This window comes from Anser cygnoides, chromosome 1 (genome assembly GCF_040182565.1).
Source record: "Anser cygnoides isolate HZ-2024a breed goose chromosome 1, Taihu_goose_T2T_genome, whole genome shotgun sequence".
In the NCBI taxonomy this organism is placed as follows: domain Eukaryota; kingdom Metazoa; phylum Chordata; class Aves; order Anseriformes; family Anatidae; genus Anser; species Anser cygnoides.
The window spans coordinates 149,608,208-149,635,157 of record NC_089873.1 but is presented as its reverse complement, the minus strand read 5'-3'; the positions used below and the strand labels follow the sequence as shown (position 1 = coordinate 149,635,157).

Genomic DNA, 26,950 nt, shown 5'->3' with positions numbered 1-26,950 from the left:
AGAAAGGAGCAATATTTTTTTGGCTCTATTAAATAAATTATATGTGAGAATCTACTGCCAGGCCTTTTGCATGACTTCATTTTTTCTCAATGTAAGTTATTTTGCTGCCATAGTGAATCATGGTGAATTGTGCTCAAGGAGCTCAGGTTCTTATACTTCTTACTATCAGGTGAGTGACAGTGAGCAATTTTTGGCAGTGGCACCATCAGTAGGAGAGAAAAAGAAGAGTAAATGTAGTGCTGAGAATATTTTTTATCAACAGCTATGGTAACAAAACCAGGCACCTTGATGGAGCAATCTGAGTCCTTATAGGCAAAAAGCTGGCACCTGAAATTTGGATGTCTCCTACTGAGAAGAGGAACGACTGTGCTTAATGAACATTGGAGGATCAAGGAAAATGATTTGGTCTATTTATTCCATTTTTACTGCATTTTAATCTTTGCGCTGTAGCTGCTTGGCACAATTTCAAGGGGTGAATGCCACTCCCTAGAGAAGCTGAATGCCAGCAAAAGGACACCGTGTTGCCACCCATGGGCATGTACTCACCCTGCCTCCTGTGCTGCCAGGGAAGCCTCTGATGCCGGGAGAGCCAGCTGGACCAGGATACCCTTTCAGACCTGTCAGTCCTTTTGCACCAATGTCCCCCTTCACACCCGCCACGTAACTGGGGTGCCCCGGAGACCCGGGAGTTCCTGTCTTACCGGGGAGGCCTGGCATTCCCTTGCTACCTGCAGGCGGGGAAAATAAAAATAAAGAAGACTTAAAACACTAGAGCAGGGAAGGACGATATGGAGTTGCTTGTGTGGAAGAAGTTTCATGGTAGCAGCCTTCCCTAAACACAACGTGCTGGCACAACAGGGCAGCACACACAAGTGGCATAAACACGAAGTGCTTTCTTTCGGTTTTCTCTCCACGAAACTCAGCTGTGAGCTCAGCTTTCCTTGTCAGCCTTGTGGGCTGCAGCACAGTGGTGCATTGAGCAGAGAATATTTTATATGGCAACTGAGAAAATACTTAGACACCGATCAATAGCCGTGAATGTGCTTGCTTTGCTTTGTCGTGACCACTGACCTTTCAAGCCGAAGAATCCCTTGGTGCCGGTTTCTCCAACATCTCCTTTTTCACCTTTAACTTCCATCATCATGCTAGGCTTCAGCTTTGGGGGCTCTCCTGGGGGACCCTGTTCCCCACGGTCACCTAGAGGGTAAGAAAACAACCATATTTTTAAAAGCTAGTCAGCGGCACTGTGCTGGAGAAAGCAAAAACGGAAGAGTGAAATTAGCAAAAACGGATTACTGGATAACCTTGCACAAGCTATGGAAAACCCATCTGCATAAAAAGTTGTCTGCATCAATACAACATGTCAGCAGAACAATTAAGCATAAGAAAACATGAAAAAAGAGTTAAACCTTTTGTACGTACTATTCTGGGGATCTGGACACAGACTCCTCTGCGACAGATAATTTACCTCTCAGCAGATCAGTTATCTTGTGTTCATAAAAAACAAATCACACTGGAGAAAGCACAAACAAGTGGGTAGTTCCAGTGAAAGGGAAACACTCAGATAAACAGGGTAACGAGGTGTCTGTCTCCAACCTGACCATGCTCAGGATCCACAAAGCCCTCCTTGAGCTTAAAATCCAGGCCTCTCAGCCAGAGGCCCATGTGTGAAATAGGTGGAGGAATGTCTGAGCTAACCCGGCTATGTCAAAAATGTGTTGTCCTTGTCTGTGCACCCTTGCAAAATAGTTCTCCAGATGTGAAAAGCAAACACTGGTACCACCCATAAGCAAATACCTTTAAAGCCTCGTGCGCCCTGTGCGCCTTTATCGCCCCGAGCCCCGAATGAACCAAATTCTCCTTTGATTCCTTTGATTCCAGGTCTTCCTTTCAGGCCGGGCATGCCTTTGAAACCATCAATGCCAGGTGAACCTCTTAAGCCTTTAAAGAAAGAAGGGGAAGAGAAGTGTTACCTTGCTCAGCTTTCTGCAGACTAAGTAAATGTTAGCTAGTAATGCTCAACTAAAACTGTATGAAAACCTCTCTGCTGCAGTATCTACTTCTGGGTGCCTCGATGCCTAGAGCAATGTGCTGCTTTGTATTAGGCACGCAAGCTCTCTGAGAGGTAGGTACCTAAACAAGATCAGGGCTTCACTCAGTTTTGGAAGTGGCCAGAACTTAGAGTCATCTTCTGAAAAATCAATTCAACACCTGTCCTACAGCTAGAGAAAGGTACTAAATTCCATACAGGATTTTCAGTCAACCCCTTTTTCTGCTTGCGCAGACACAATTATAGGGCATGCCAGTCACAGACCTTTCCCAACAAAGATGACTGCACTCCTCTTCTAAACAAGAGGATGATGTTTTACATGGGTCATGCTAACAAGCAGATGATTGTTCCTCTCAAACGAGAGCTGATCAGCACTTCAGAGTAATCTTAGGAAAAAAAAGTCTTAGTTGAGTCTGATCTTTCCAACTGATGATATTGCAACATGCATTTTTAGGTATGCACCCCCTCTTCAGTTTTAGTTGGCTTCGCATGGAGTTGAACTCTGTTGAAACTCCCTCTGTGATGCAGACGACTTGCATTAGATATAACACTTTTGTGGCTGGCAAGTGTGAATCTCACCTTCTTTATACAAAAAGATTAGTATCCTGTTAAAATTCAACATTGAGGTCTTGTGTCTGGCATTGCTCAGCATGCAGCGGCTAACTTTCAAAAACTTTAAAGGTTTCGAGAAACATCTCAGATTTCACTGAGAGCTGGTAGGACTGGGACAAAGGAAAAAATTTGGAGAGAGCAAATAGTAGATACTGCATGTTCTTCAAAAGAAGAGATACAGCAGCCATTGCCCTTCAAAACAGGGCTGCACGTCACTAGCTAGATTTTCACCGAGTACAACACAAAGGAAAACTGACAGTGATTCTGGAATACGTAAGGCCTGTGACCATAACTCTTCTGTTTTAAAAAGGTAGCTCAGCAGAGAACGTGGCCTGTTCATTTCAGCACAGAGCAGCTTTAAAGAACATCATTTCTCTCAGTGCAGCTGTTCAGAGCTTACCTTTATCTCCTGGAAAGCCATCCATTCCACTGATGCCAGGGGGACCAATCACGCCAGGTATACCTTGCAATCCTGGGTACCCCGTTTCACCTTTGTCACCAGACAGACCTTTCAGGCCCACGGGACCAGGAAAACCTTGCTCACCATCTTCTCCTCTTGCACCTGGTGGACCTGCCGTGTGAACGTGTGAAAAGGGAGATTAAAAGCGTTTGGACATACACGATGATTTCACAGAAGGTAACTCAAGAGGGAGAAAACTGCTATCATACCAGCTTCAAGCTGAAGGGGAAAAGTTTGGATTTTTTTAATCAAAGAAGTTCAGAAATGATTATGAATGTAAACCAGTCTTGCTACCAGTCTGGTTCAATACTCACTCCCAACATGACCTCCCCCTCCTCTTCAATTTAAGAATAAAGCCCCTTTTCTACAAGACGACTCCCATTTGGTTGTTCTGTTCTCCCAGTCTGCCACTGGAAAGCTCTGGCCTGGCCTGGAAGGTGGCTACAGAAGGAAAAGCAGCAGCTCTGCCAGTGAGGACCATCACCACCCCCACGTCCTATTTGTGACACCGGCATGATTTGCTGCCACAGTACCTGCGCTACCATCATTTCCTTACTGGGAATTAAAGCCTGGCACGTGCCACAGTCCCAAGATTAACTTTCCCCTTGGGAAACCATACAATTGCCCTGCCACAGAGAAGTGGGAGGAGAAAGTGACACAGGACAGCAATACTTCCTCACCAAGGGGTCCTTGAGACCCAGGTCCGCCGTCAGGCCCGGGGTTCCCTGGTGGGCCTGGGAATCCATGTGTTCCTGGTGATCCTGGCAAACCCATCAGACCAGGGAGACCTTGCAGCCCTGGATCACCTTTGGCTCCTGGCAAGCCTGGGCTACCATCCGCTCCTAAAATACCATAATCATGCATTAGAGAGCATCAGTATCTAGAAAGCTGATTATTATATGTAACTTCTCAAAGCAGGCATATGTGCACTGTTCTTTCAGGATATGCTTTTCCTCTGAAAATTAGTGAGAACAGGAAAAGTGAATTAAAAGACTGCTAATTAGTTTTTCAATCATTGATAATACCAGTACTGATCTCAATATTTGCATTAGAAAGGTTGATAGGCTCTTTCCAGTTGATGGAAGTAATTTGCTACCAGGTGGATCTAAACAGAGTAGGTGTCTTCCATTTCTAACTCCAATAATTCTGTAATTTCTGATCTTTTCCTTTTATCACATATATCTTTGTAAGAACTCAACTGAGCAGCTGACCAAAAGACAGAATCAATGTCTATATCTTTTCTAAAATGCGATAGGCAGAAATGGAAAAATTGAAGGCTGACAGTGGGTTCTTGCTTTGTGTTATTGTTCAGAACTTTTCATGTAAGGTATCTTTATAAGATTCATACAAATTCCTGAGCAAAATGGCCCTGATTCTACACTTAATGTATTGGGTGAAAATTTACATCTCTACAAAATAAAAGCAGAGGTTTTAAAATGAAAGTAAAGCCCTTCAAGATTTAAAAAGTAATGCACATTTTCCATTCAGATTAGAGAAGCAGTAGTGTACAAGACCTTAAAAGTACATGACACTTAAAATCCAGGCCAAGTGGATCTGTTTGTCTTTATTCTGATTTTACATCAGGGTAGGCCCATAGACTTGAATGTAGTTAGATGTGCTTTATAACAGAGAGAACCTAAATGGTCACATACAGAGAGTTTTCTCAACAACAACAGACTACAGACTTTAGTTCCCCGTTCTGAAGGGCGAATAATTTAAGTGGCACAGATGATATAAAGGACTCACTAACTACTTCATATAAAAGTAAAAAAAAAAAATAAAAAAATCACAAGCCTTTTCTTTTGGCTGTTTGATCAGAACTGTGAAATATATAAAAAATTGACAGACTAATAATGATTTTTCTTTTTACTGTAATTATTTTTTATTACTGAAAATTGAATTTTACGGAAATGCTAAGAAAGAAGGTGCAGAGTCACATACTTTTTTTTCCTTTTTCAGTCTGTGTTTTCCCTTGAATTTCTTCTTGTTTTCAGAAAAATAGTCTAGAGGCATTGTCTGCCTTTTCTCAGACTTTCCAAGTATTACCACAGTGCAGCAGAGCTGCCTTTATTCTATCACTTCACTCCATGACTCTGCTGAAGATGAAATCAGCTCCCCTCACTTCAAATAACTCAGATAAAATGACATGCTCGTCTTTTCCTTTTTAATTTGTATTGAAAATCATGAGAAGAGTCTCCAAAATAAGTTCCTGTGATATACTTCTTTGCTTTGAGCTAGTCACACAATTACTTCTCCTTCCTCGCTTCCAGAACAGGGCAAGAGAGTAATCTGCAGTCTTAAATTTAACTATATGTCCAACTGCTGCAGAAACTGTGCAGCAAGAGATGCTTAACTCCCACAGGTCCTTTTGAAAGTCCCCCACTGAACTCAGAGAGAGACGAAGTCAGATTTTGTAGAGAAGCTATGATTTTCTCTGTCTTCTGTAGGGACAAGACATGTTTTTTATGTTCTTTAAAATAACAAAATAAAACAAACACCTCATAATTAAGAATAAATACATAATGCTATCGTTTTCTTGCTCCAGAGTGTGCAAAGATTGATCAGGTAAAAGAGATGATTAACGTGTTATTAAACATTATGTTCTCTCAGCTAAAATTTACAATTTCTGATGTGAAGCAATCTACTATTCGGCAAAGCCACACATTATCTGAACATTTTCTGGTGTGGGAAGTAAGCTCAGTATTATGCATTATGTGAGTGAAAAGTCAGGATAATTGACTACAGTTGGAAAATCTAAAGAGTGTGTCCGAACACAACAAAGGTGAGCAAAATCATGTTCTTTGGTATCCTACTGCAGCTGATTTCATGTAGTGCAGTGTGAAGAAGTGTTGGTCATAAGCAGTGGATCTCCAGAAGGCATTTGGAGGAGTCAGGTGTTTTGGTAATAGGCAAGGTACATGGGGAAGGGGTGAGAGACCCTTTGATGCTGGGGTTATGGTACCTCCAGTGCATTTTGCCACGGTCTCTTATTACTCTCACTTATCTGTAGTTTGGCTACACTTATACCACAAACATTTCTATATTTGAAGTAGCCGTTACCTCTAACTCCTGGTACTCCTTGATCTCCAGGTGTGCCTTTCAAGCCAGGGAAGCCGGGCAGCCCAGCATCCCCTCGAGAACCTGCTGTTGCTCTCAAAACTTCACCAGGAACGCCCTTCTGTCCTGCCAGTCCTGGAGCACCAGACTTTCCTGTAAGGCCTGGGTGTCCCTGTAGTCCAGGTAGTCCATTTGGGCCCCTGTCTCCCCGAGGCCCAATAAAACCTATAAATAAAACAGGGATTAGGCATCACAGCATCCACTATAGATGTTGCAGTGCAAATCCTAGATACACCAGATGGGTCATTGCCCCTGCTTTTCCTCACACATCTCAAAGGACCAATGCCAATTTCTTCAAACTCTTGATAAACCATTGCCACCATGCCTGTCTTCCACCCTGTTGGTGAATGACTGGGAGGGAGCAAGTCCCCATTCCCACAGATGATGGGAGGAAGACTGGGAAACTGGACCTCATTGTTTCAAGTGCTAGTAATCTGCCTTCAATATAAACAGTATAATTTATATTAATGCTGGAAAGAGTTAAATAGAAACACTAATACTACTATTTTCTTCATTTCTGCAATCATCATTCTATTTCATCTGGAATCTGAAATGTCTTATTACTGAATTCCCTTATTTCTACATCAACTTCATGAACTGTTGTATCTGTAATTTTGCACTATAAAGCAGGTTGAAAAAGGTTGAAGTCTATATTACTTTTCATTATTAGAGAACCTTCAGAAAATCATCTTGGCTTCAAAAAAGACATTTTTTATAATAGCTTATTGTTTGATCATGGAATGGAAGATAAATGAAGATGGATCTGGAATAAGGTGACAGTGCTCCTGTGACTGTAGCAGAGGTCATAAGTACATAACGCATGATTAATTATTTCAAGATACCTGGAGGACCTGGCAATCCTTCCCGACCTGGATCACCTCGTGTACCATTGAGCCCTGGGTATCCCACTGGGCCTGGATCACCTGGGAATCCTCTTGCACCTTTAGCACCTAAATTATACAAAAGAAATTAAAAGAAGTGATGATCTAAACAAACAAAATAGAAATTTGCATGTAATGTAAGCAAAGGTAGTGGTAAATATCATAATTATGTGTCTCCACGTACAAAGATAAACTTTAAAAAAATATTATGGGATTACACTGTACTCAAGATCCCAAGGATAGATCAAAACTAAGTGCTCTTACAAACATGGATTGAAAGGACTGCCCCTGACTTTAATTATAATGGAGACTAGTAGGGTGAAAATCATCAGTTTCATAGGCTTTTGGAGACCTTTTAAAATAATATTTTGTAATTAAGCCTTTTAGCTTAAGGTTAAAAGACAATGTCAAAGGAAGAATGCTCAACAGTAATGGGCACAGGTGAGATAATGTTGGAGGAACAATTTTTTCCCTTCCCTGCTAAACTGATCACAGGACAAAAGCTGACTGGTTTAGATAACCAGAAAAAGAAATGTAAGGCTAAAGGTTAGATCTACTTATCCTAGAAACTGAATACAAATTAACTAGCCTACTTACTATTTTTGTAGTAGTGCAGGTTTATAGCTTATGTAGAAAAAGAAGGGCTGTGCCCTGAAAAAGTGTTCCTCTGGCACTGAACTCATGTTCATATTGATTTATCTCCTGAGAGGTAAAATGAGACCTCGCTTCCTCGTGGTGTAATATTTGACATCTGGGTAAGTGCAAATATTACTGTTTCTTAACATCACAAAATCTGGAAGCATTTCCTAGGATTCTTTTCTCTCTGTTATGTTTATAAAACTGTATTATTTGTGTATTTTTTCATGCAATAATTTTATTGCATAAGTCTCATCAATTAATTGCATTCTAAGATCCAGACTTCTGGTAAAGTTCCTTTGAAATAATTCCCATGGAATGCCTTCTTTCTCTCCCCTCCCTAGCTCCTTGAACTCTTTAAGTTCCCAGCTCAGGACTGAAGGTCAGGAACATGCTTTAACATTTTAAGTGTTGTTGCTTAGCATCATCACGAATTACAAATCATTTATTTATTACACTGAAAGTAATAAATACTCTGACAAAACAAGGAAAATATCACTTGAATTTTGATATTTCTTTCCACTTTAGTTTTCTGAATTTCTGACTTAACCATTGATTTTTGCAGTTTTAGCTGGTCTCTGTGTATGTGTGTGCAAAGCAGAGAAGGAAACCTTTCAAAGGCCAGAACTAAAAAGCACATAAACAGCCTATGCAGTGTGAAAAGCATTTTCCCAGTACAGTACAGGACTATTGTTCTCTCTTATATGAACAATAACTTCTCAGAAAGCAATTTAAAAGAAAAATCCTAGGCTTTCAGGTCTCAATGAAAAATTCTAACACATCTCTTACCCAAATGGCATCTTCATCTTGTTTCCCATCTGTAATAACTGACTTTCATTTATTCTGCTCATTATTGTTCTAATTAAAAAGCCATGTTAGAGAAAGAAGGCAGCAGATGGAGAATGCATCCGCTGCTTACCACGTATTTCAGTAATTCAATACGTGATGCTAGCTGGTGTTAACATGTTGTGCCAAACAGCAGTTAAGAAGAGCTTTTATTTTAGAACAATGTTTACTTTGCAAGCATTTTATTTGTACGTTTGCAACAGAAAACTTAAGCATCTTATTCAACAGCAGTTATGTAGGTCCTGAGACTACTGAATACCAGGACGTAACTTAGGATGGACTGTGCATGTTGCCAGGAATTTCAAAGGAACACAATAACATGAGGGTGTGAGACTATAGAGATGACTTTTTGCTTGATATACTGTCATCAGCAACTAGGACACTGAGATACTTGATTGTTTATAGCTGAGCTCCATCCTGGCTGAAAAGAAGGCAGGAAGTCTTGAGGACAAAACCACAACACCCTAAGCAGATAATGAAAATACTATAAAGGTGTTGGTACTTTTGTCAATATGGAGAATGTGGGCAGGAATTATGCCCCAGGAAATCAGACCAACACAGCTACAGCGACAAGAAACTGAAAAGATGTAAAATATGTCCTGTACCTCCGAGTTTTCCAGTTCCAGACCTACCTCCAGTTGAAAGGAAGAGAATGCAGCAGAGCTCTGCATTCTGATCAGCAAGGGCCTTTTTCCAGTTTTTGGAGGGCAGGAAGGCAAAATAAGTCTTAAGGTTCATAAAACATATACATTGATGAAGATAGATTTGTTAAAGAGTTAACCAAAGCTACAAAACATAAACCACACAAATCTGCGATTGCAGCATCACCTGCATGCAGCCCTCTTAGAGCTAGCAGTCTGACTGCATTCACTGAAAGAAAAAAACTGCCAAGTTCATATGAAGGAAAGAAGAAACAAATAATCCTACTTAGAAAAAAGTTATGAAGATGACAAGGAAAAGAGTCTTCAGAAGCATTGATCCTAATGCCAAACTAAAGCCATTAGGACTAAGGAAACACAGATCAGAGATAGTCGTCATCTTTCAATAGAGATAAACCACTCCCTTTTAAGATCCATGAATTTGTTATAAATCAATCCATGCATGCCATAATAAAACTTGTGCTGGGAAAAAAAGAGGTTGACCTTAAATGTTATAGTCCAGATCTCTGATGTTGCCTGAAGCACAGAGGGAACGGTTCAGAAATGGGTACATCAAGAATTTTACATTTCCCAAACTCTGAATAACCCAGTGATTTTTTTTTTTTTGGTCAGCTGGTGACAGACGTATTTACTAAAAAACAGGTTTATTGCTTAGGCTGTAAGTATATAAACTTACAGGAACTTATAGTTTGTGGTGCTGGTCAGAAATTCCCTCTTCAGGTCAATGCTTATGATTGCTCCTCACAACTTGTCTGTGGTTCTCTCAGTTCCCATCTCACATAGTCCTTCAGACCCTGTCCCCATGCCCTCTATGTTTTGGAAAGTGGTGGGGAACCTGAAGTGCTGCGAAGGCCCAGGATCACCAGATGGTCCTTCTGGGCTTGGTTGTGGACCAGCTCTGCAAGGAAGGCACGTGGTGCACCAGATAGGGCAACCGCATTGCATCAGACAATCTGGCCCATCACACCAAGCCAAATTAAAGAGATTAGGCTCGCCCTTGCAGAAGGGACTCTGTATATCTCATGAGGAACAGTAAGAAGCTGTCACAGTCCTTCATTGCAACTCTTTATTGCCTTCCTCTCAGAGGACAGGATTTTCCTTGTGAGGTGCCCAGTCAGCTTGGAGAGACCTCAATACACTCTCTACCAATAAACTTGTATATTTTCTCTCTTGACTTACTTGCATGTGCAGAACAGCAAAGGGAATGTGCTTTTTTGCCTTCTGTTTCATGTCTGACGCACGTTAACAAAGGCAGAATTGGTTTAGGAATGGTGCAGCCACCAGGGCTGTGTGCTGCTTAGAACCCTCTGCCTTCTTCAGGTCAGTACTTCCCTCCACTGCTACTTCTAAACTTTAACTTCCTAAACTTCTGACTTTACAGGTTTGGCAAGATCTCCCTCAAAACACTGTGTATATGGGAAAAAAAGGTGAAGGCAAACCATTACCTGTGGCTCCTGGCAGTCCTGGCTTGCCCTGGGACCCCTTTGGTGGCCTCACGCAGCCCCCACCTGCAAAGAAAGATGGTTTGTCACACCATGTGTGCTCACACGCTGCCTCTCACCAGCTCTGTGCCTGCAGTTCAGACAACATTGTCAAAGCAGGTGAATGAAATTAATGGGCAAAAGCCTAATTTTGTAAGTTTTATTCTTCATTAAAAAGAAAAGAAAAAACACAACACAAAAACATTGGTTATGGGTGGCATTTTCTGGGTGGCACTCAAGTTGAGCTCAATCTCAATAATTTAATCAAGAGCTGCTCTTCTGCCTGTTTTACAGAGCCTATGGTAGCTGCTCTATTTAGGCTGGCATGGGAAAGCTATTCCAGGACAGCTGATTTATCAGAATAAGAGAGACACTTTGTTTCCCTGTTGGCAGTTTGTACCCCTGAATAAACCAAGTCAATTTTTGGTACAACTGAAGGTTCTTTAAATGTCAAGTTGCACTGAAACTCATTACTCAAAGTTCTTCTTCAAAAAAGTTTCTTAATTTCTCTTTGGTATTTCATTTCTGGGATTGTTGCTATATATTGAATGGTAATCATTATTTTGTCACAATAAACACTCAGGAAAAGTGAAACAAAGAACTTCTGGATGGCAGAGGTAAGACTGCAAGAATTTTATAATACTTTCAATTTGATTCAATTACTTTCGAGCTACATACTGTATATGCATGGTTATTTGTGACCTGAAGTTCAAAAAATTTACAATTAAGAGTATCCAAACCAGTCATCAGAAAGAACTTATCAAGCTATAAAGAGTTGCATAAGACTAAATATGGAAATATATTCAAGCCATTTGTATGTTCAGTACCTGACCATATTGGTTCAGTTCCATCTCCTCTAGAAAAGTCTTCAATGACCTGCCCACAGTCTATGAGCAAAGAATGGGAAAGGATAGTTATCATTTAAAAGCGGAAAATCTTAAAACATTCTCATTTCTAAACAAAATGTATATTATAACATCATATAAAGTGTTCTCTTTTGTATTATGCATTGGAGAAACTACTTAAAACCTATTTGCTGTAAAACACTGGAACTCTCTGTCCACATATTAATTAGAGCTAGACTTGCAACCTAAATTTTCAAATTAGGAGCCTATGTGTCCCATGCAATATGTGGGGTTGGCAGGTTCCTGCCGAGGCTTTCATATTCTGAACATCCTTTCATATGCTGAACATCCTGAAGTCAAACAAAAATACTCCAAAACTGAGCTTTTGTGAATGTGAGAGGCTCAGAAAGCTGTGAAGATACTACAAAGAGCTCTGAGGGACAAACGTGATTTTCTCTGCTCAATTAAAAGATGATGTTGTATGGGGTAGACCAGACAAAATCCCCCTGTGAGTCATCTAAAGGCGATACATTGCTCCATTGCCTCCAGCTATTCAAAACACAAAAGACTTTACTTGCTGACACCAACATGTTCACTTATGCTGTTTCAATACTTTAAATGAAACCAATAAAACTACTGGGACTTCTGAAGTATTTCTTTCTATTTTTTCTTTTTTTTTTTAAAGATTTATGGACAACTAATACAAGCAATCACTTTTTACCCATATAATCCTCCACCAAATGCTAACTTTTCAACACTGGTGCCATACACAATTTAGAAATGATCTTCCATAGATTTGATACAAGACAGAGTCATCTTTCTTACCTAGTTGGCCAGGCTCTCCTGGTGGACCGGGCAGACCTGGAGGTCCAGGGCTTCCATCTGTTCCATGGTCACCTGGAGGACCACGGTACCCTTTTGGACCAACAAATCCTTCACCTGGCAGACCCGTTTCCCCTGGAAAGCCCTTTGGGCCTAATTCACCTGGATAACCAGGATCGCCGGGGAAGCCCCTGATAGTATCACCCTGTGGGAAGTGAATAGAGATGATCACTCCTAACTTTGCTGAGAAACAAAATTCAAACATAAGGTACTCACATGAATAACATCTTACAGACAGCTATTCCTCCTGTATTGCATCCAAGCTCTTTATATCAACATTGCAAATAAAATATATTTGAAATTATCATACATTAATTTAGACCCCACAACACCAAGGGCATAAGAGAAACTCTCTTAGAAGGAGCATTCCCCTAAAAAGGATGGCCAATGAAGAGCATTTGGGCAATATGTGTCACTGCTGTGGACAGCCTTATTGCCCTTTCTGAAATGCCTTGAGTAGATTTGGGGAAACTACATGCATCACTAATGATGAATTAGGGTTAGTTCTGGTGTTGCATTTAGTTCGTACATCTTGAGAGGTGCTGACGTAAAACTGTGCTCAAATGGGCTGGTTCTTCTTGTTCTGCTACTCTAGTGATGTTACTGCAATGCTGAATTCACATCTTTAAAACATCACTGGAAAATGTTTCCATCCACAGAAGTAATTAAAGTACCATTTTTACTGGCAGTATAACCCACCGTGATCCATACTGGATGAAATGGCTCTAGCTCATCCTCAGATATGAGGCAAGAGCATCCCAGTGGTCCAAAACATTTATGAGATGAGTCACTCTTCTTTTGCCTACAGACGGATCTTGGAAGACCAACTGAGACTACGTGTCTAACTTCTTGATGGCTACAGTTACTTAGACGAGGTGCTATCAAAAGCATATATGACAACATGACCTACGTTTTGAGGATGTAAAATTGTACTGATTTTTGCTTTTAACTCCCTCAAATCAAATTATCACACAGAATGGGTTACACAATGTTGGATAACAATAAACTGCTAATTATCACAAACTAACCTCTAATATCAAATTGGCCTAAATGAGTTATATACTACCAGTTCTTTGCTTAAATAAAATGAAATAAAAGTGAAAGGTGGCTCCAAAAAACCTTGAGGGTTGGTTTTTTTTTGTATATCAATAACCAGCACAGCCAGTTTAGTTTTGCATCTTTGTGTGTGAAGGACAACCTGGTGATCATAACTCCTCAGAATTAAACGCATTAGTAATTATGTGTACTTACTGGAAGGCCAGGCTGTCCTGGTAAACCATCTAATCCATCTCTGCCTGGAAAACCATCTCCCCCTCTGATACCAGGAAGCCCAGGATCTCCTCGGATTCCTTTGGTGCCTAAAGTAGACCTTTCATTGTAAGACTTCTCTCTCATGAAAGATATAAATAATGCAAAATACAGGTGACAAGAACTTTTACTCTACCTTTAGTAGTTATGTAAAAAGAATCTCCCTTTTCTCCTTTTGGTCCTGGAAATCCTTCTTGACCCGACAATCCCTGATGTTACACACAATGAAAAAAACACACAAAAGAAACAGAAATTCTTAAAGAATAAGTATACAGACTTGTATTTCCACCGTTCTGCTTAAAAACTTTTTTAAAAAACAAAACAAAACAAAAAACCACCAACCCTCCTTAAATTTTACTGCTTTTCTGTTACTCTCTGTGTATGGTTTCCTCTCCCGTAATCCCATTCTTGTGTCTGAATCTTTATTAACATGCACAAACTAGGACCGAAGTCTGTGTGCCATGGTAGGGTGCTTCTGCATGAGGATGTCATTGGGAGACCTGTGGCTTTTCGTAAGTTCGAGTCCTGTAGATGACTGCAACTGGAGAACTGCATCAGTTCTCCATCAGTCATTTTTCCCTATCTTCCTTTTACTGAATTCCAAGGCAGACATTGAATGAAGGGAATTCCTGGTGCATTTATTTTTTGTTTAAAATACTCCTTTGCCATAAATTACTTAATACGGTATCTTTTGCATCACTGTCTGTTACTGATATTCTCCAATCTTCTCTGAAAAAGAAAAGCATGGTGGAAAAAGCATTGGTAAAAAGCACGTATGGAAACTGTATCTCAGCTGCAAGTCATCTCAAGAATACAGGTTCACACTTCGTAAGTCTAAAGGGGGAGACCAAATTTGAGCAAAAGGATCCTGCTTTACCTGTATGTATTTTCCAGCTACAGTGGACAATGAAGCCCCATCTATACACCCATGCAGAGATGCTTCTTTTGAACCTTGCTTTATATAGGCCAAAAGAAAACCCAGGAACTTAATATGATGCTGAATTATGTCATTGACTATATAACTGCAGAAATTTTCAGCAATAACACTGCATTAATACTATGATGTTCACTTTGCTATTTTTTGCTTTCAACATTTAGATGTGCATAATGCAATTTAGCACATAACGTGTTTTTGAAATGGTTTACAGCTGTTTCTAATTTCTCTGTGTCTACAGAAAAGAATGCCCATTGGTTGGGATAAAAATTTATTTTCGTTAAGTGGACAAAGACCTGATTTAAATGAAATGTATTTATTATCTGTACATGAAACTTACTGAACAAACTCAAAGAATTATGCAGTCACTTCTGTCTAAGAATATGGACCAAAAATAACTAAGGTAACTTGTTTTATGTTGAATTTGTTGCAGACCAAAAGCTGAGGTAAGGTGCTTTGCTGCTGGGTGATATTTTGCTATAATATGACATGTCTGTGTATGTCTTAATTCGATAGAATTCTATGTCTTAAATTCTGGAATTCTGGGATTTCTGGAACAGAAATCATTCATTTCAAAGGCAAAAAATCTTGCAAATTTGAAAAATTTAACCAAAGTTTCAACACTGAATGTTTCAAAAATACTTTTGCCATTTTTTTTCACAATTCAAAGAAAACAGAAATTTTCATAAAAGTATTTTGAGTTTTCAGAAAAAAGTTTAACTTTTTTTTTACAGCAACAATCAAGCCAATGTTTATTTTACTTTAATTCTAAAAAAAAAACAACAAAACAACAAAATCTAGATAGTTGCAAGTGAGTTTGTTTTATGTTCAGAAAGCCAAAAGCACTAACTGAAAGTACTACGTTGTTATTATTAGCAAAGCACTCTTTTCAGGGCTGTTGACAGTGTTTTTTAGGAAGACCGTATGTATTTATAAACAGGAACCTTACATTTAATCCGTTTGACATATGCATCTTATTAGAAACAATTTGAAGGAACTACTGAAATTGTTACCCTTCTGGCCAGATCATAATCAGTACTACAGCTGCTTGAAAGTGTTTTGCTGAAACAGCTTTGTTTAAATGGAAAGTATATTTTGGATTATGTGGAAATCTTTTGCTCTTCTCAAAATATTCCATTTTAATCCCCATCCTAGCATCTTTTGGCTTTCAGTATTTTGTAGCAATCTGAAAACTATTGAGGCGGTACAGAAAAAAGTACTTTTCATCATTTTTTTCCCCATGGAGAATAGCTGTTTTTAATTTTTCAGTAGGCATAAAAAACTGCGTCAAAGAAACAAATATCTCACTTTTGCTCCAGGGTAGCCAGGAATACCATGTGGACCTTGATCACCAGGTTCTCCTTTTCTCCCTGGCTGGCCAGGGGTTCCTGGAAAACCAGGCGGGCCAGGGGGGCCAGTGGAGCCCCTTCGGAGTTCATCACCCAGAAGGCATTTACTGCAATCCCCTTCTTCGCCTAAGGACATGGATTGGAAAGAGAAGAAAGAACACTCTGTCACAACAAATACACTTTCAGCTGTACCCATTATATATATATGTACTTGAAAATACTTGAGCAGTTTATCAAATACTTGGGAAAAGTGCTTATTTTTTTCTTATAAGACACTAACACCTTTACTTGTGTTAGCCTCAGATCAAATTCATCACTCCCTGAGTGTGTCATAATTCAACTTAACTAAAACTGAATACAATAGAAGTTTTACACAGTAAATAACATCAGTTATTTATATTTATACACAGTAAATAGCATCATAACAGTAGAGCATCTTTATAGTTACGTATTATAAACTACCTTTGGGTCCTTTTTGTCCTCTTGGCCCAGGGTAACCTTGTGTGCCAGGTCTACCTGGTGTCCCTTCCTGTCCTTTTAATCCAAAGAGAGAACCTAGACGTGTAATTGAATAAAAAGATAAGTTAATGTATTTTAGATTTACTTTTCTTGTTTCCTCCCTCTTCAAGATGGGCTGCATCTGCCTTTTTTTCTGTAACCCTTAATGCCACTGACTGTCTAATCCAGCTTGTTATTTTTGTCTTGTCTTGTCTCCCCCTCCTCACAGCTTCCCAAACCTATTCTCAGTAACTTCCGTTTGCTTGTTAACGGTCCCTCTGCCCCCTTACTTATCCAAGCTTCATCCTGCTTGCCTGTCTGTACTGACACAACCACCTACTCCAACAGGGCCATTCGCTTGTCTCTGCATTCCTTAACGCTGCTTGCTTTCATCTGCTTGCAAAGAATCCACCTTTGGTATTGCTCAGCAGGGACAGTCCCCCCAGACCAGCTTTGTCAGGCTTTTTGTCCCTCTGGCCATGACTGCACTGCATGGCTGGAGCACTCCAGTGACCAGGAACTGGCTGGAGCACATGTATTTGCTTGGCTGGAGACCAGCATGAGGGGTTCAGGGAATGTGTATGCTCAGACCTCATTTCAGCATGGTTACAGGACATGGCCTTGACACACACACGGCCCCAGGACCCAGGTCTGCTATCACAGACCTTTGTAACTTCTTCCCAGCCCCCTACTCCTCATTGCTTCTTCTCCTGCTACGGTGGATGATTCTTTCCATTCTTTGGTCTCTTACACCCTGAATTCCTTTGCTTTTATCTCTCAGCACAACATACTTTGCAGTACCACAGACCAACTGTTCTGGATTACTTCCTGCAATCCTTTTCTCCACTCCTGCTCCTGCACTGCAGTGTAGTGCTTTTCACAGAGGCACAACACAGTCTCAGTCAGAAGTGGCAGTGTGGTGCTTTTCACACAACCTCAGTCAGAAGTGGCCTCTGGAGACCACCTGGTACAACCTCCTTCTCAAAGCAGGCCCAGCTTCAAAATCAGAGCAGGTTGCTCAGGGCCTTGTTCAGCTGAGTATCTCCAAAGCTGAAGCATCTCTCTGGGCAACCTGTTCCAGCAGCTGACCACCCTGATGGTGGAAAAGGATTTCCTAATATCTAAGCAGAATTTCCTGTCGTAACTCATGACCTTTGCCTCTTGCCCTGTCACTTATACTCTCGGTGTGTCTGGTTCAATTTTCACTGCGACCTCCTAAGAGGTACAGGAAGATAGCAGTAAGATTTCCCCTTAGCTTTCTCTTCTCCAGGCTAAGGAAGAAATCCAGTTCCCTCAGCCACTCCTTCCATCTCACACGCTTTAGCTCCCTAAACATCTTGTTCATCCTTCATAAGACTCCCTTTACTATGTTAGCATCTTTCTTGTACTGGTGAAGATCAAAAAACGAACTTTTCCACAACTTCTCATTTTAACCTCTGTTTGCTAAACTTACTATTTACAGTCAGTGTTCTCCATTCCAGACCCTTTTCAATCTAGCTCTGATCTCTTGCATACTTACTGGGACACTCTTCCCAGAGTACTAGCACACATCTTTTGTTTGAAATTTCATCTGTGAAAATTATTTTTACCTGAGCAGAATGCAAGCTTAAGCATGTCCATATCCCTCCACCAGCCCAAAGCAGACTTCTTTTTCAATTTTTGACAGGAATGTCTAAAAATCATGCAAACCTTTCTTTCATCAGTGACAACACTTCTACCCTATGTGTCTCCCCACCACCCGTTTTGTTTCATTCCCTCAACCTACTTTTTCACTTTGCTTTGCCAACAACGATCTTTAAGATAAGCAATGGTGTTCCCATGAGTTCTCCTCACCTCTCTTCTTGCACTTACCGGGAATTCCAGCAGGACCAGGAGGACCACGGAGCCCTGGTTCACCGTGCTTACCCGGAAACCCGGGCGGGCCTGCCTGATAAGCAGGAGATCCTAATTCACCTTTTTCACCTTTTGGTCCCATTTCTCCAGGTAAACCTGGCTTATCCGCATCTCCTGAAACAGAAGCAGAATTGTTCAGAACTCAGAACAATTTCTTAACAATGCTGCACAAGGAGCTGTAATGTAACAGAAGGGACAGTTCATGCAACTGCACGTAGCATGCAAGGAAAAATGGAGACATTTTAATGCACAGAAAAAATAGTAACCGCACTTTTCACTTGAGCAAATCAATAGCAGGTCCTGAAGCAAGGCTCTGTCATCATCTCTACTTCAGTTGTTTTGCCAGAGCCCTCCGGGCTGAAGCATGAACACAAAACACACTTCACAGTTAGTTATCTACTACTCTGCACCACATATTTCACCAAGTGCACATGTATTTTCTCCATCTCAATCCTGTACCAGTTAAAATTTGCTATAAAGTCTAGTTGTTGGAACAACTGTTACTGAGGTATTACCATCAGAGAATCCAGGAGGACCAGGCAGCCCACGATCTCCCTGCTCTCCTGGTTCTCCGTGTAGTCCAGAAGCACCCGGAAAGCCTGGTTCACCTCTTGTACCTGAAAGATATCCCCAGTTCCACAAAACACGTTAGTGTGATGCTGTTTGTGACCACAAATGCTGACTTGTGGTATGCTGCAGACCGCTGCTTACTGCAATTCTCAAAATGTTAAAATTTTGAGAATTTTTTTTTTTGAGAAAAAGAAAAAGAAAGAAATTTCCTTTCCTTGGAAGTTTTGGCCTTTCCGAACTTTTATCACTTGATGTGATTCTAGTCTGGCCACACAGAGCCAGGACAACTCTGCACAACAGCTGACAGCAGGCACAACAAGCCTAGTGAAAAGATCACTAAAGAAATTTATCACACAAAGGAAAAAGACAAATCCTCTTCTATTCCTCAAAGATTCTAATTTTTGTTTGTTTTTCTTATTTTTTTTTAAACACAAAACATTAGGTTAGATGAATGAGCTGCCAGTGCTGCATTTTATCCAGAGACTCTGAAAAAGGACACAGAACACAGACTCTCCCTTTCTTCCTTTTACTGGACAACAGTCACGCTTTTTTTTTTTTTTTTCTCTCTGTGGACTCAGGAATGCATGGATGCCTTTTGTATAGCAATCCAGCTTCAGCAGGAGAGACAAAGAAGCCACCTTGTCTGCAAAAAGGTGATTAGTGGTCTCTCTTGGAAGGAAATTATACGTTCTGGAACAGCTTAGCAAACCAAAGTTTCTGAAGGAGTTGAATTCTCAGGTTTTCATTCTTTTGATCTGTGTAGCAGGTGGTAAAACACGGCTAAGATGAGCAATCTAAGCAAAAGAGACCTACCTTTTCTTGGAATGTGGTATGGAACATAGACAGGGGGTCCAGGAGGACCCATCTCGCCCTGCTCTCCCTGTTAACAGAAGTTGAAGCATCGCATTTAAGCACATTATTCTGAAGATTTTCTTTTAAAATTGAAACAAAAGCCCACAAAACACAAATAAACAAACTTCCAAAAACACTACAGAAACTTTTAAGAAATCTGAGACGTTTCAAGTTAACAAACAACGTGACTAGTTCTACAGTGACAACAAACTCTTTGATTGTTATTACATCACAGAGAAGAAAAAGGAAAAATACACCTGGTTTATGGCTCCTAACAAATGAAATTAAAGTAGTACCTTGGCTCCTCTAGGACCGTATCCACCTGGTAGGCCATCAGGTCCTGAAAAACCCTGTAATACACATAAAAAGGGTTGACTTTTCCTTTAGCAGAGAGACAATAAAATTATTTGGTCTGCAGCAGCTGGCTTCCTCTGATGTTACTGTGAAAACTATGCAATAGAGTTGAGCAGCTTGCTTCCTAGTGTGTATCGATTCAGGTAATACTATCAAGTCTCTTCGTGCTTTAATGTTCCATCCATTGGACCAAACCTAGCTCCCATCAAAGGCCAGAGGAACTTGCTGTGGCACAGGTTCTGGCAATGGTGCAGAGGGATGGAGCACCTACACTCGCACCATTCCCTCGGACACTGCAGGGTGGGAGAGGAGAAGGAGGATGTCCTCAGTGCAGGTCAACCCTGAGGAACATGGGCTGGGCAGCCAGAACATGCCAACCTGTTTCACCAAAACTAAATGAGTCTGAATCATTATGAGTGCACTTATCTTCACTGGAATGCAAACAGCAAGCAACAAAATAGCATGAAGTGCACAGGTCCTCTTTGCTGTTTTCCACGCAGTTGTAGTTGGTTTGGCCAAAGAGAGGTCCCCTGGCTCAAAGAGAAGAACTTGGGACCACCCCTGAACATGCCTTCATCTACCTCTCCTACCCCCAGGCATGCTGTATCCCAGAGAAATTTTCTATCCCTACCTACCACAGAAAACATTTCAGTGTCTAAGGTCCTACCCACCTCTCTCACTTAAAGTGGTTGAAACCCCAAGTGTGTGCATTAAAACACATGGTAAAACACAATGCATCCAATCACAAGGACATATTTCAGCTGCTGCAGGTGCACAAAGAAGAGTGCAGATTTCAGTGATGCAGATACAGAAGAGATCAGAACCTGTGCATTTTACTCAGTTTCTTAAAATCCTTTGTTCTCTATAGAAAATACCGGTATGTGCTCTGTGAAAGGACTGGGGTTAAAAAGGCGAGCTTTTAGTGGAAAACACTGGCCAGGTCCTCAACTGATATCAACTAAAGCAGTTTCACTGAAGCCAGTAGATCTATAGAATTCACACTAGTTAGATTATTAGCCAGCATTTTTAAAACAGCATCTCCCAATTCTCACAATCGGAACAACTCCTACATGGAGCATGAATTTTAATAGTATATTTACACAATTTTAAAGCACAATTCCACTGCTCTCAGCAAGACACCATGAACTGAACCATAGGCATCAAGGACCTTTCTGTAATGGCAACTATACTGCAAACTATCAGAAAAGGAGCATTAAGTATCAGATGTAAAATCTCTTTACGCTAGGTGGAGCTGGTGGTCTAGAAGTGAAGCCAGCAGCTTCCTAATTAACTAATACTTCATGTAATGTGGGCAGGCAAGGCAACTATCCTCTCTTTCTTAAGAATCAAATCATTCAAAAAACAACAAAAAGGGCATTATTGTGAACAGCAAACCGACCAGCCTATTCATAGAATCACAGAATCATTCATGTTGGAAAAGACCTCTGAGATCATCTAGTCCAACCTTTAACCTAGTATTGACAAGTCCACCACTTAACTATGCTAATTAGTACTACATCTACATGTTTCTTGAAGACCTTCAAGGATGGTGACTCAAGCACTTCCCTGGGCAGCCTGTTCCAATGACGCACATCCCTTTCAGTAAAGAAATTTCTCCTAATATCCAACCTAAAAAAAAAACACAACAGAACTATTCCTTTCCATGCATGTCCAAACCAATGTACATTTCACTAAAATTGCTGCCAAAATTTACTTTCAATAAAGGGAAGCCATTGACCATTTCTGACCAAAGTGGAAACCTAAGTTGAGGTCAATCATTTGGCTTTAATGGGTTTTGCATCACTCTCCACACATGTATTACTGGTAGTGTATTCCCTGCCACACCACCAAGTTTTGTGATCAACTGAATACCTGCACAACAGTTACTTTTATTGCTTCATGTGCTTTATGTCCCATGTGTTTCATGTTATTATTGTTGTGCCTTGGTGGCAGGACAAATTCATAAACCTATTAAAGATGGAGAAGCATGGAAAAGTCATGCAGTTCATAGTTATTTGAATACTTCATGGAAGTGATTTCTAATGCTGACTGAAGAAGCCTTTTTCTGAGCATAAACAGAAAGTATGAGCTCTTACTTGTCTGACACAATGCTATTTTAAATATTTGGGTGTGTTTCCATGGGGACAGAGATTTAATGGTGTATTTATCAGTTTCCTTCCTTTTTTTTTTTTTTTTTGATATCCAAGATGTAGCATAGACCACAGATCTCAGATCTCAGCCATGTCTGTGTGTCTGTGGAAAGCTATTCAAAATAGTAACTTTTTGCATCTAAGAAGAAAATTATAGAAATCATGGTAGCAGTAAAGGAAGCAATGAAAACAACAAATCCCCACAGCACTTTTAAAATGTGCTCACGTAGAAATGGAAAAATGACCTTTAATTACAGGACCATTTTTTTTTCTCACTGATGATAAACTAACTGACCCAAAATTACAATGATAGATGAATCCAGATGATGCCTGCTAGACTACAGTTGGTGGAATTACAGGCAGAATTTGCCCTCTACACTTTACTTTTCAGACAGATTGCCTACATGTGTGTTGGAAACAACAGACGTGTATGCAATACTCACTCTTTCTCCACTGAGTCCCGGAGAGCCATCGATACCAGGCAGTCCCTATGAAGGCACATTAAAATTAATAAATATAAGTAACATCATAACAAATCTTTTAAGAACCATTATTATTTCTTAGCCAAAATAAGTTTGACAATTATTTTGAAGCTCTAAAACTAGCAGTCAGAGTTCAGATACTTTTCCAACGTGATTCACGTATGCTGCAAACAGGAAAGATCTGAAATTTACTCCGGTATTAGATTTTTATCTTCTCTCTCTTAATTGGGAGATTACAAATTGACCATGAAGATTTTGAAGTGGCTGAGATTTTAAAAAAATATATGCTGAGTACTGTTCTTAGTTTAAGCACCTGTTTAAGCACCTTAGAAACAGTGCCCCCAGAGAAGCATCCATAGATGCTACAAGGTAGTAGGATTTATTTTATTTATTGTTTTCTGGGGTCACTGGAGTCAAACTCATGTTTGTTGAACACAGTTTGAAGAGAGCTAAGGTGGAAACGGTGAAATGAAGACTACGCTGGGGATCAGGGAAGGAACCGTGGTGAGCGAGCACAGGTTTGAGTGAGTGATGCATGAGGCTTCCCCGTAAGGGTGTAGCCAAACCTGTGAGTCATGTGGGCCCCTCCTCCTGTTACCATTTCAAAATGCCATTTTTCCTTTCCTGTACCAGGGATTTCAGAGCTTCCCATAACTTGGAAGACATGGGCTGAAGAGCTCTCATGGCTGTCGCTTGTTAATCTAAGTTTTGCTCCTAAAGGCAAAGTCTCAGATTGGACTTGCACATTTAGCAATACTAATTTTACGTTTAAGGATTGACTCACCCTTTGTCCTGAGAAGCCCATTACCCCTTTTTCACCTCTTTCACCAGCGTACCGTATACCCTAGGAAACATTACATTCAGTTTAACATTTTTCTATATAAAGTGCAAAAAAAAATTAACAATTTTATGGAAGCTAAACAGAAGGAAAAAAAAATCATTGTAAAACATGCATGATCTAATTATAGCTGCATGTGAAAGAACCAGTGTCTTTAAAGTAGAGTATAACATGCTTGCTTCATTACAATAGCAGGATCAGACCATTAGGCAGAGGACAGGGTTTCCCTCCTATCATCTCCTCCTTCTTTATTTCTTCTATAACTGTGTCTCTGAAGAGAAGCCAAAGCAATTGTTCAGCTATACAACTAATTAAGCAACTCAGCGTATGCCCAAATTATAGCTTTAGAGAACGATTTGGCAAATACAGGCATGCTACTATTAAAAAAAAAGTGAGAAACATATCTGAAGCATATCCCACTCTGCTACATCAAGATAAAATCTGTGGTTTTCCTAATAGAGTCACAACAAAATTCTGCATGTATAAAATCTGACCATCAGCTAAAAATATGACTAGGAAGTGCATACGGAGGGCAGCAGGGCTCACACCGTAGCTTTCTGCCATAACCTCATTGGGAAGTTAACCAGACCATCTGAGAAAATAAAGCTCTGCAAAATGCCCAGTGAGGCATCCCAAGTTGGTGAAGACTGTATTTTAAACCATTCTAGGAAGTAAAAGAACCACTCAATAGCAAAGCTATTTGGACAGACTAGAATTTGCATGTGAATTAATTAAGCCACATTCGGTCAAGTTTAGTTGACAGCCCTAAATGATAGAGCAACACATGGGATAAACTCTCAGTCAACAGACCTATGAGGCCAAAAGTTTGTATGTGCTGGGCAGCAGACTGAGAAGGATTGAGAACATTTCCTTACATATATATTTAATGGGATTTAATGTAATTTTTAACATAGCAGACCATCAGCAGTAATGAGATTCATTAATAGTTAAAGCTAAAATTTAAAAAAAATGTGTGAGGGAAAACTGTATTTTGGTAAACCAGCAAGACGAGAACAACAGATTGTGCTGTGGAGTTCTTACGTATCACGTTGTTGTTTAGATTTCCTAAAGCATCAGAACTGGTGCCCCTGTTTGTGTTGCTCTGTATTGCACCATTTCAGCAAAGAATGCACCAGTATTAACTCTGGTATTATTTGTCTTTGTTGTTCTCCACTTGACTTACTGGTTGTCCAGGTTCCCCTTTTGGTCCACGTTCTCCTCTTTCACCCTAAAAATGAAGAAAAAGTGTTCAGATATGTTAGGCATTCCAATTTACATTTTATTAACTTTTTTACAACACGAAGTTACAAATCTTTTTCAAGAGGAAACCCACCACTCTTACGTTCTTTATTTGTACGTTTATCATATGAAATGCATCTTTTCTTTTCTTTTCTTTTCTTTTCTTTTCTTTTCTTTTCTTTTCTTTTCTTTTCTTTTCTTTTCTTTTCTTTTCTTTTCTTTTCTTTTCTTTTCTTTTCTTTTCTTTTCTTTTCTTTTCTTTTCTTTTCTTTTCTTTTCTTTTCTTTTCTTTTCTTTTCTTTTCTTTTCTTTTCTTTTCTTTTCTTTTCTTTTCTTTTCTTTTCTTTTCTTTTCTTTTCTTTTCTTTTCTTTTCTTTTCTTTTCTTTTCTTTTCTTTTCTTTTCTTTTCTTTTCTTTTCTTTTCTTTTCTTTTCAAGTTGCATTAAAATATATATATATATTTCATAGTTTTTCTGAAAATGTTTCTAGGAATATGAACACTGTAAGCTATTTCCAGGCTTGTTCATAAGATTCCTGGGTGATGAGTGTCTGGTTAATGGCACAATAAATAAATCCACTTTCTCCACGTTTTACCTATTGCTTATCTGTGAATTGTCTGATCAGGTATGAGAATTCCTCTTAGGATGACACAAATTGCAACCTACTCACAATATTGTCTATATCTCTAAACTGACTACAAAGACTGTCCAGACAGGTAGCTCACATCTCCCCTTAGTCGTGGAAATTCCATCTTGGCACCAAAGATATTTTTACATCTTTCAGTATCACCAGTTTACTTATATTTCTGAAGCCATGTGAACTTTGTAGCTTCAAATTCAGAACTGAAAACTACTGGTCTGGACATTGGTGCTCACCATAGAACATACCTATATGAGGTATGACTATCTCTGCTCCCAGTAAGAAGCAACAGATGAAAACAGATGAAAATAAACTGTATCTTGCTGTAGAGGATTTCTCCAATAGTAAAAGCACATTTGTACAATATTTTAGTTTTGATAGTAGAGAGCTCTTAATTCCTCTCACATTTTGCGAAAATATTCTGTAGTTACCTTGTGTTTGTCAGAGGGGACACCCATCAGTTCTCTTGTAGGAAGCCCGGGTGGACCTGGTGGACCTGGGGGTCCCTGCAGTGAAAACGTAAGGGTACGTTTACTAACAGTTACAATATCTCGTCAAGTTGTTGATCAACACCGGTTGATGAATGGAATGAATGATGAGTAGAAAAAGAGGGATACAGATTTTCCCCTGCTAAGAATACAGTTCTAAACCTCTAAATAAATTGACAGCAAGAAACAAGTTTACTTTGTGCTGGGATAAACATAAAGCAATACGTGCTCTTTCCCTGTATGCTTCCAGAATAACTGTAAAGGCTATTGCTTTATATAAAGTAGTCTGGCTCTATAACTTTTGGAAATGTCACCTCTGATTTGTGTTGGTGTAAATGAAGGCACAGTTAGACCAAGACTAATGTAAAAGTTAGATGTAAAAGTTAGTTCAGTTATGACATTTGTTATGGAGATTATCAAATATAGCTTTCAAAGCTATATTCGTTTGCTTTTCTATTATAATTATGTAATATAATTGCCAACTAAGAGCGTATTTAAAATAGATTCCTTTATCAATAGCAAACAACATCATCCTGTCCTGTAGTGATACTAATTCATCAGTTTTTCTTTACCTGTTCGCCTTTTTCTCCATAGAAGCCAAGGCCCCTGTTGCCCTGCAAAAGCAATAGGTCAAGATTTACTAAAAGTACAACCTGGTTTTCTAATGTAAAATTTAAATTTAAACACGCTGAAGGGCCTTTTCAGACTTAGAACTCCGTAGAATGCCACTGCAGAAGAGTAACAAGCAATAATCTAGTTTTACCTCAAAGTATTTTTAGAGATTTAGAAGTATTTTTATAGATGTAAACATCAGAAAGATGACTCTAATTGAAATCTCATGTTACCAGTGCTTCTTATAACAGACTTTGAGTCATTCACTAAGTAAT

The 26,950-nt window shown here is 39.7% G+C and overlaps 1 protein-coding gene across 1 annotated transcript in view; it reads right to left on the bottom strand.

Annotated features, from left to right (window-relative positions):
* COL4A2 (collagen type IV alpha 2 chain) overlaps positions 1-26,950 on the bottom strand; it is a 139,686-nt gene that overhangs the window by 15,904 nt on the left and 96,832 nt on the right. Inside the window, exons 11-33 of the mRNA XM_048080798.2 lie at positions 26,636-26,677; positions 26,007-26,081; positions 24,881-24,925; positions 23,644-23,703; positions 22,821-22,865; positions 20,170-20,223; positions 19,835-19,901; positions 18,967-19,068; positions 18,410-18,565; positions 16,523-16,615; positions 16,020-16,186; positions 13,914-13,986; positions 13,721-13,827; positions 12,413-12,614; positions 11,570-11,629; positions 10,707-10,769; positions 7,082-7,189; positions 6,183-6,404; positions 3,803-3,964; positions 3,063-3,233; positions 1,798-1,941; positions 1,072-1,197; positions 547-728 (exon numbers count right to left, since the gene is read on the bottom strand). Of these exons, the coding sequence (XP_047936755.1) occupies positions 547-728; positions 1,072-1,197; positions 1,798-1,941; positions 3,063-3,233; positions 3,803-3,964; positions 6,183-6,404; positions 7,082-7,189; positions 10,707-10,769; positions 11,570-11,629; positions 12,413-12,614; positions 13,721-13,827; positions 13,914-13,986; positions 16,020-16,186; positions 16,523-16,615; positions 18,410-18,565; positions 18,967-19,068; positions 19,835-19,901; positions 20,170-20,223; positions 22,821-22,865; positions 23,644-23,703; positions 24,881-24,925; positions 26,007-26,081; positions 26,636-26,677 (2,526 nt within the window). The remainder of the gene's footprint in view (positions 1-546; positions 729-1,071; positions 1,198-1,797; positions 1,942-3,062; positions 3,234-3,802; positions 3,965-6,182; positions 6,405-7,081; positions 7,190-10,706; positions 10,770-11,569; positions 11,630-12,412; positions 12,615-13,720; positions 13,828-13,913; positions 13,987-16,019; positions 16,187-16,522; positions 16,616-18,409; positions 18,566-18,966; positions 19,069-19,834; positions 19,902-20,169; positions 20,224-22,820; positions 22,866-23,643; positions 23,704-24,880; positions 24,926-26,006; positions 26,082-26,635; positions 26,678-26,950) is intronic.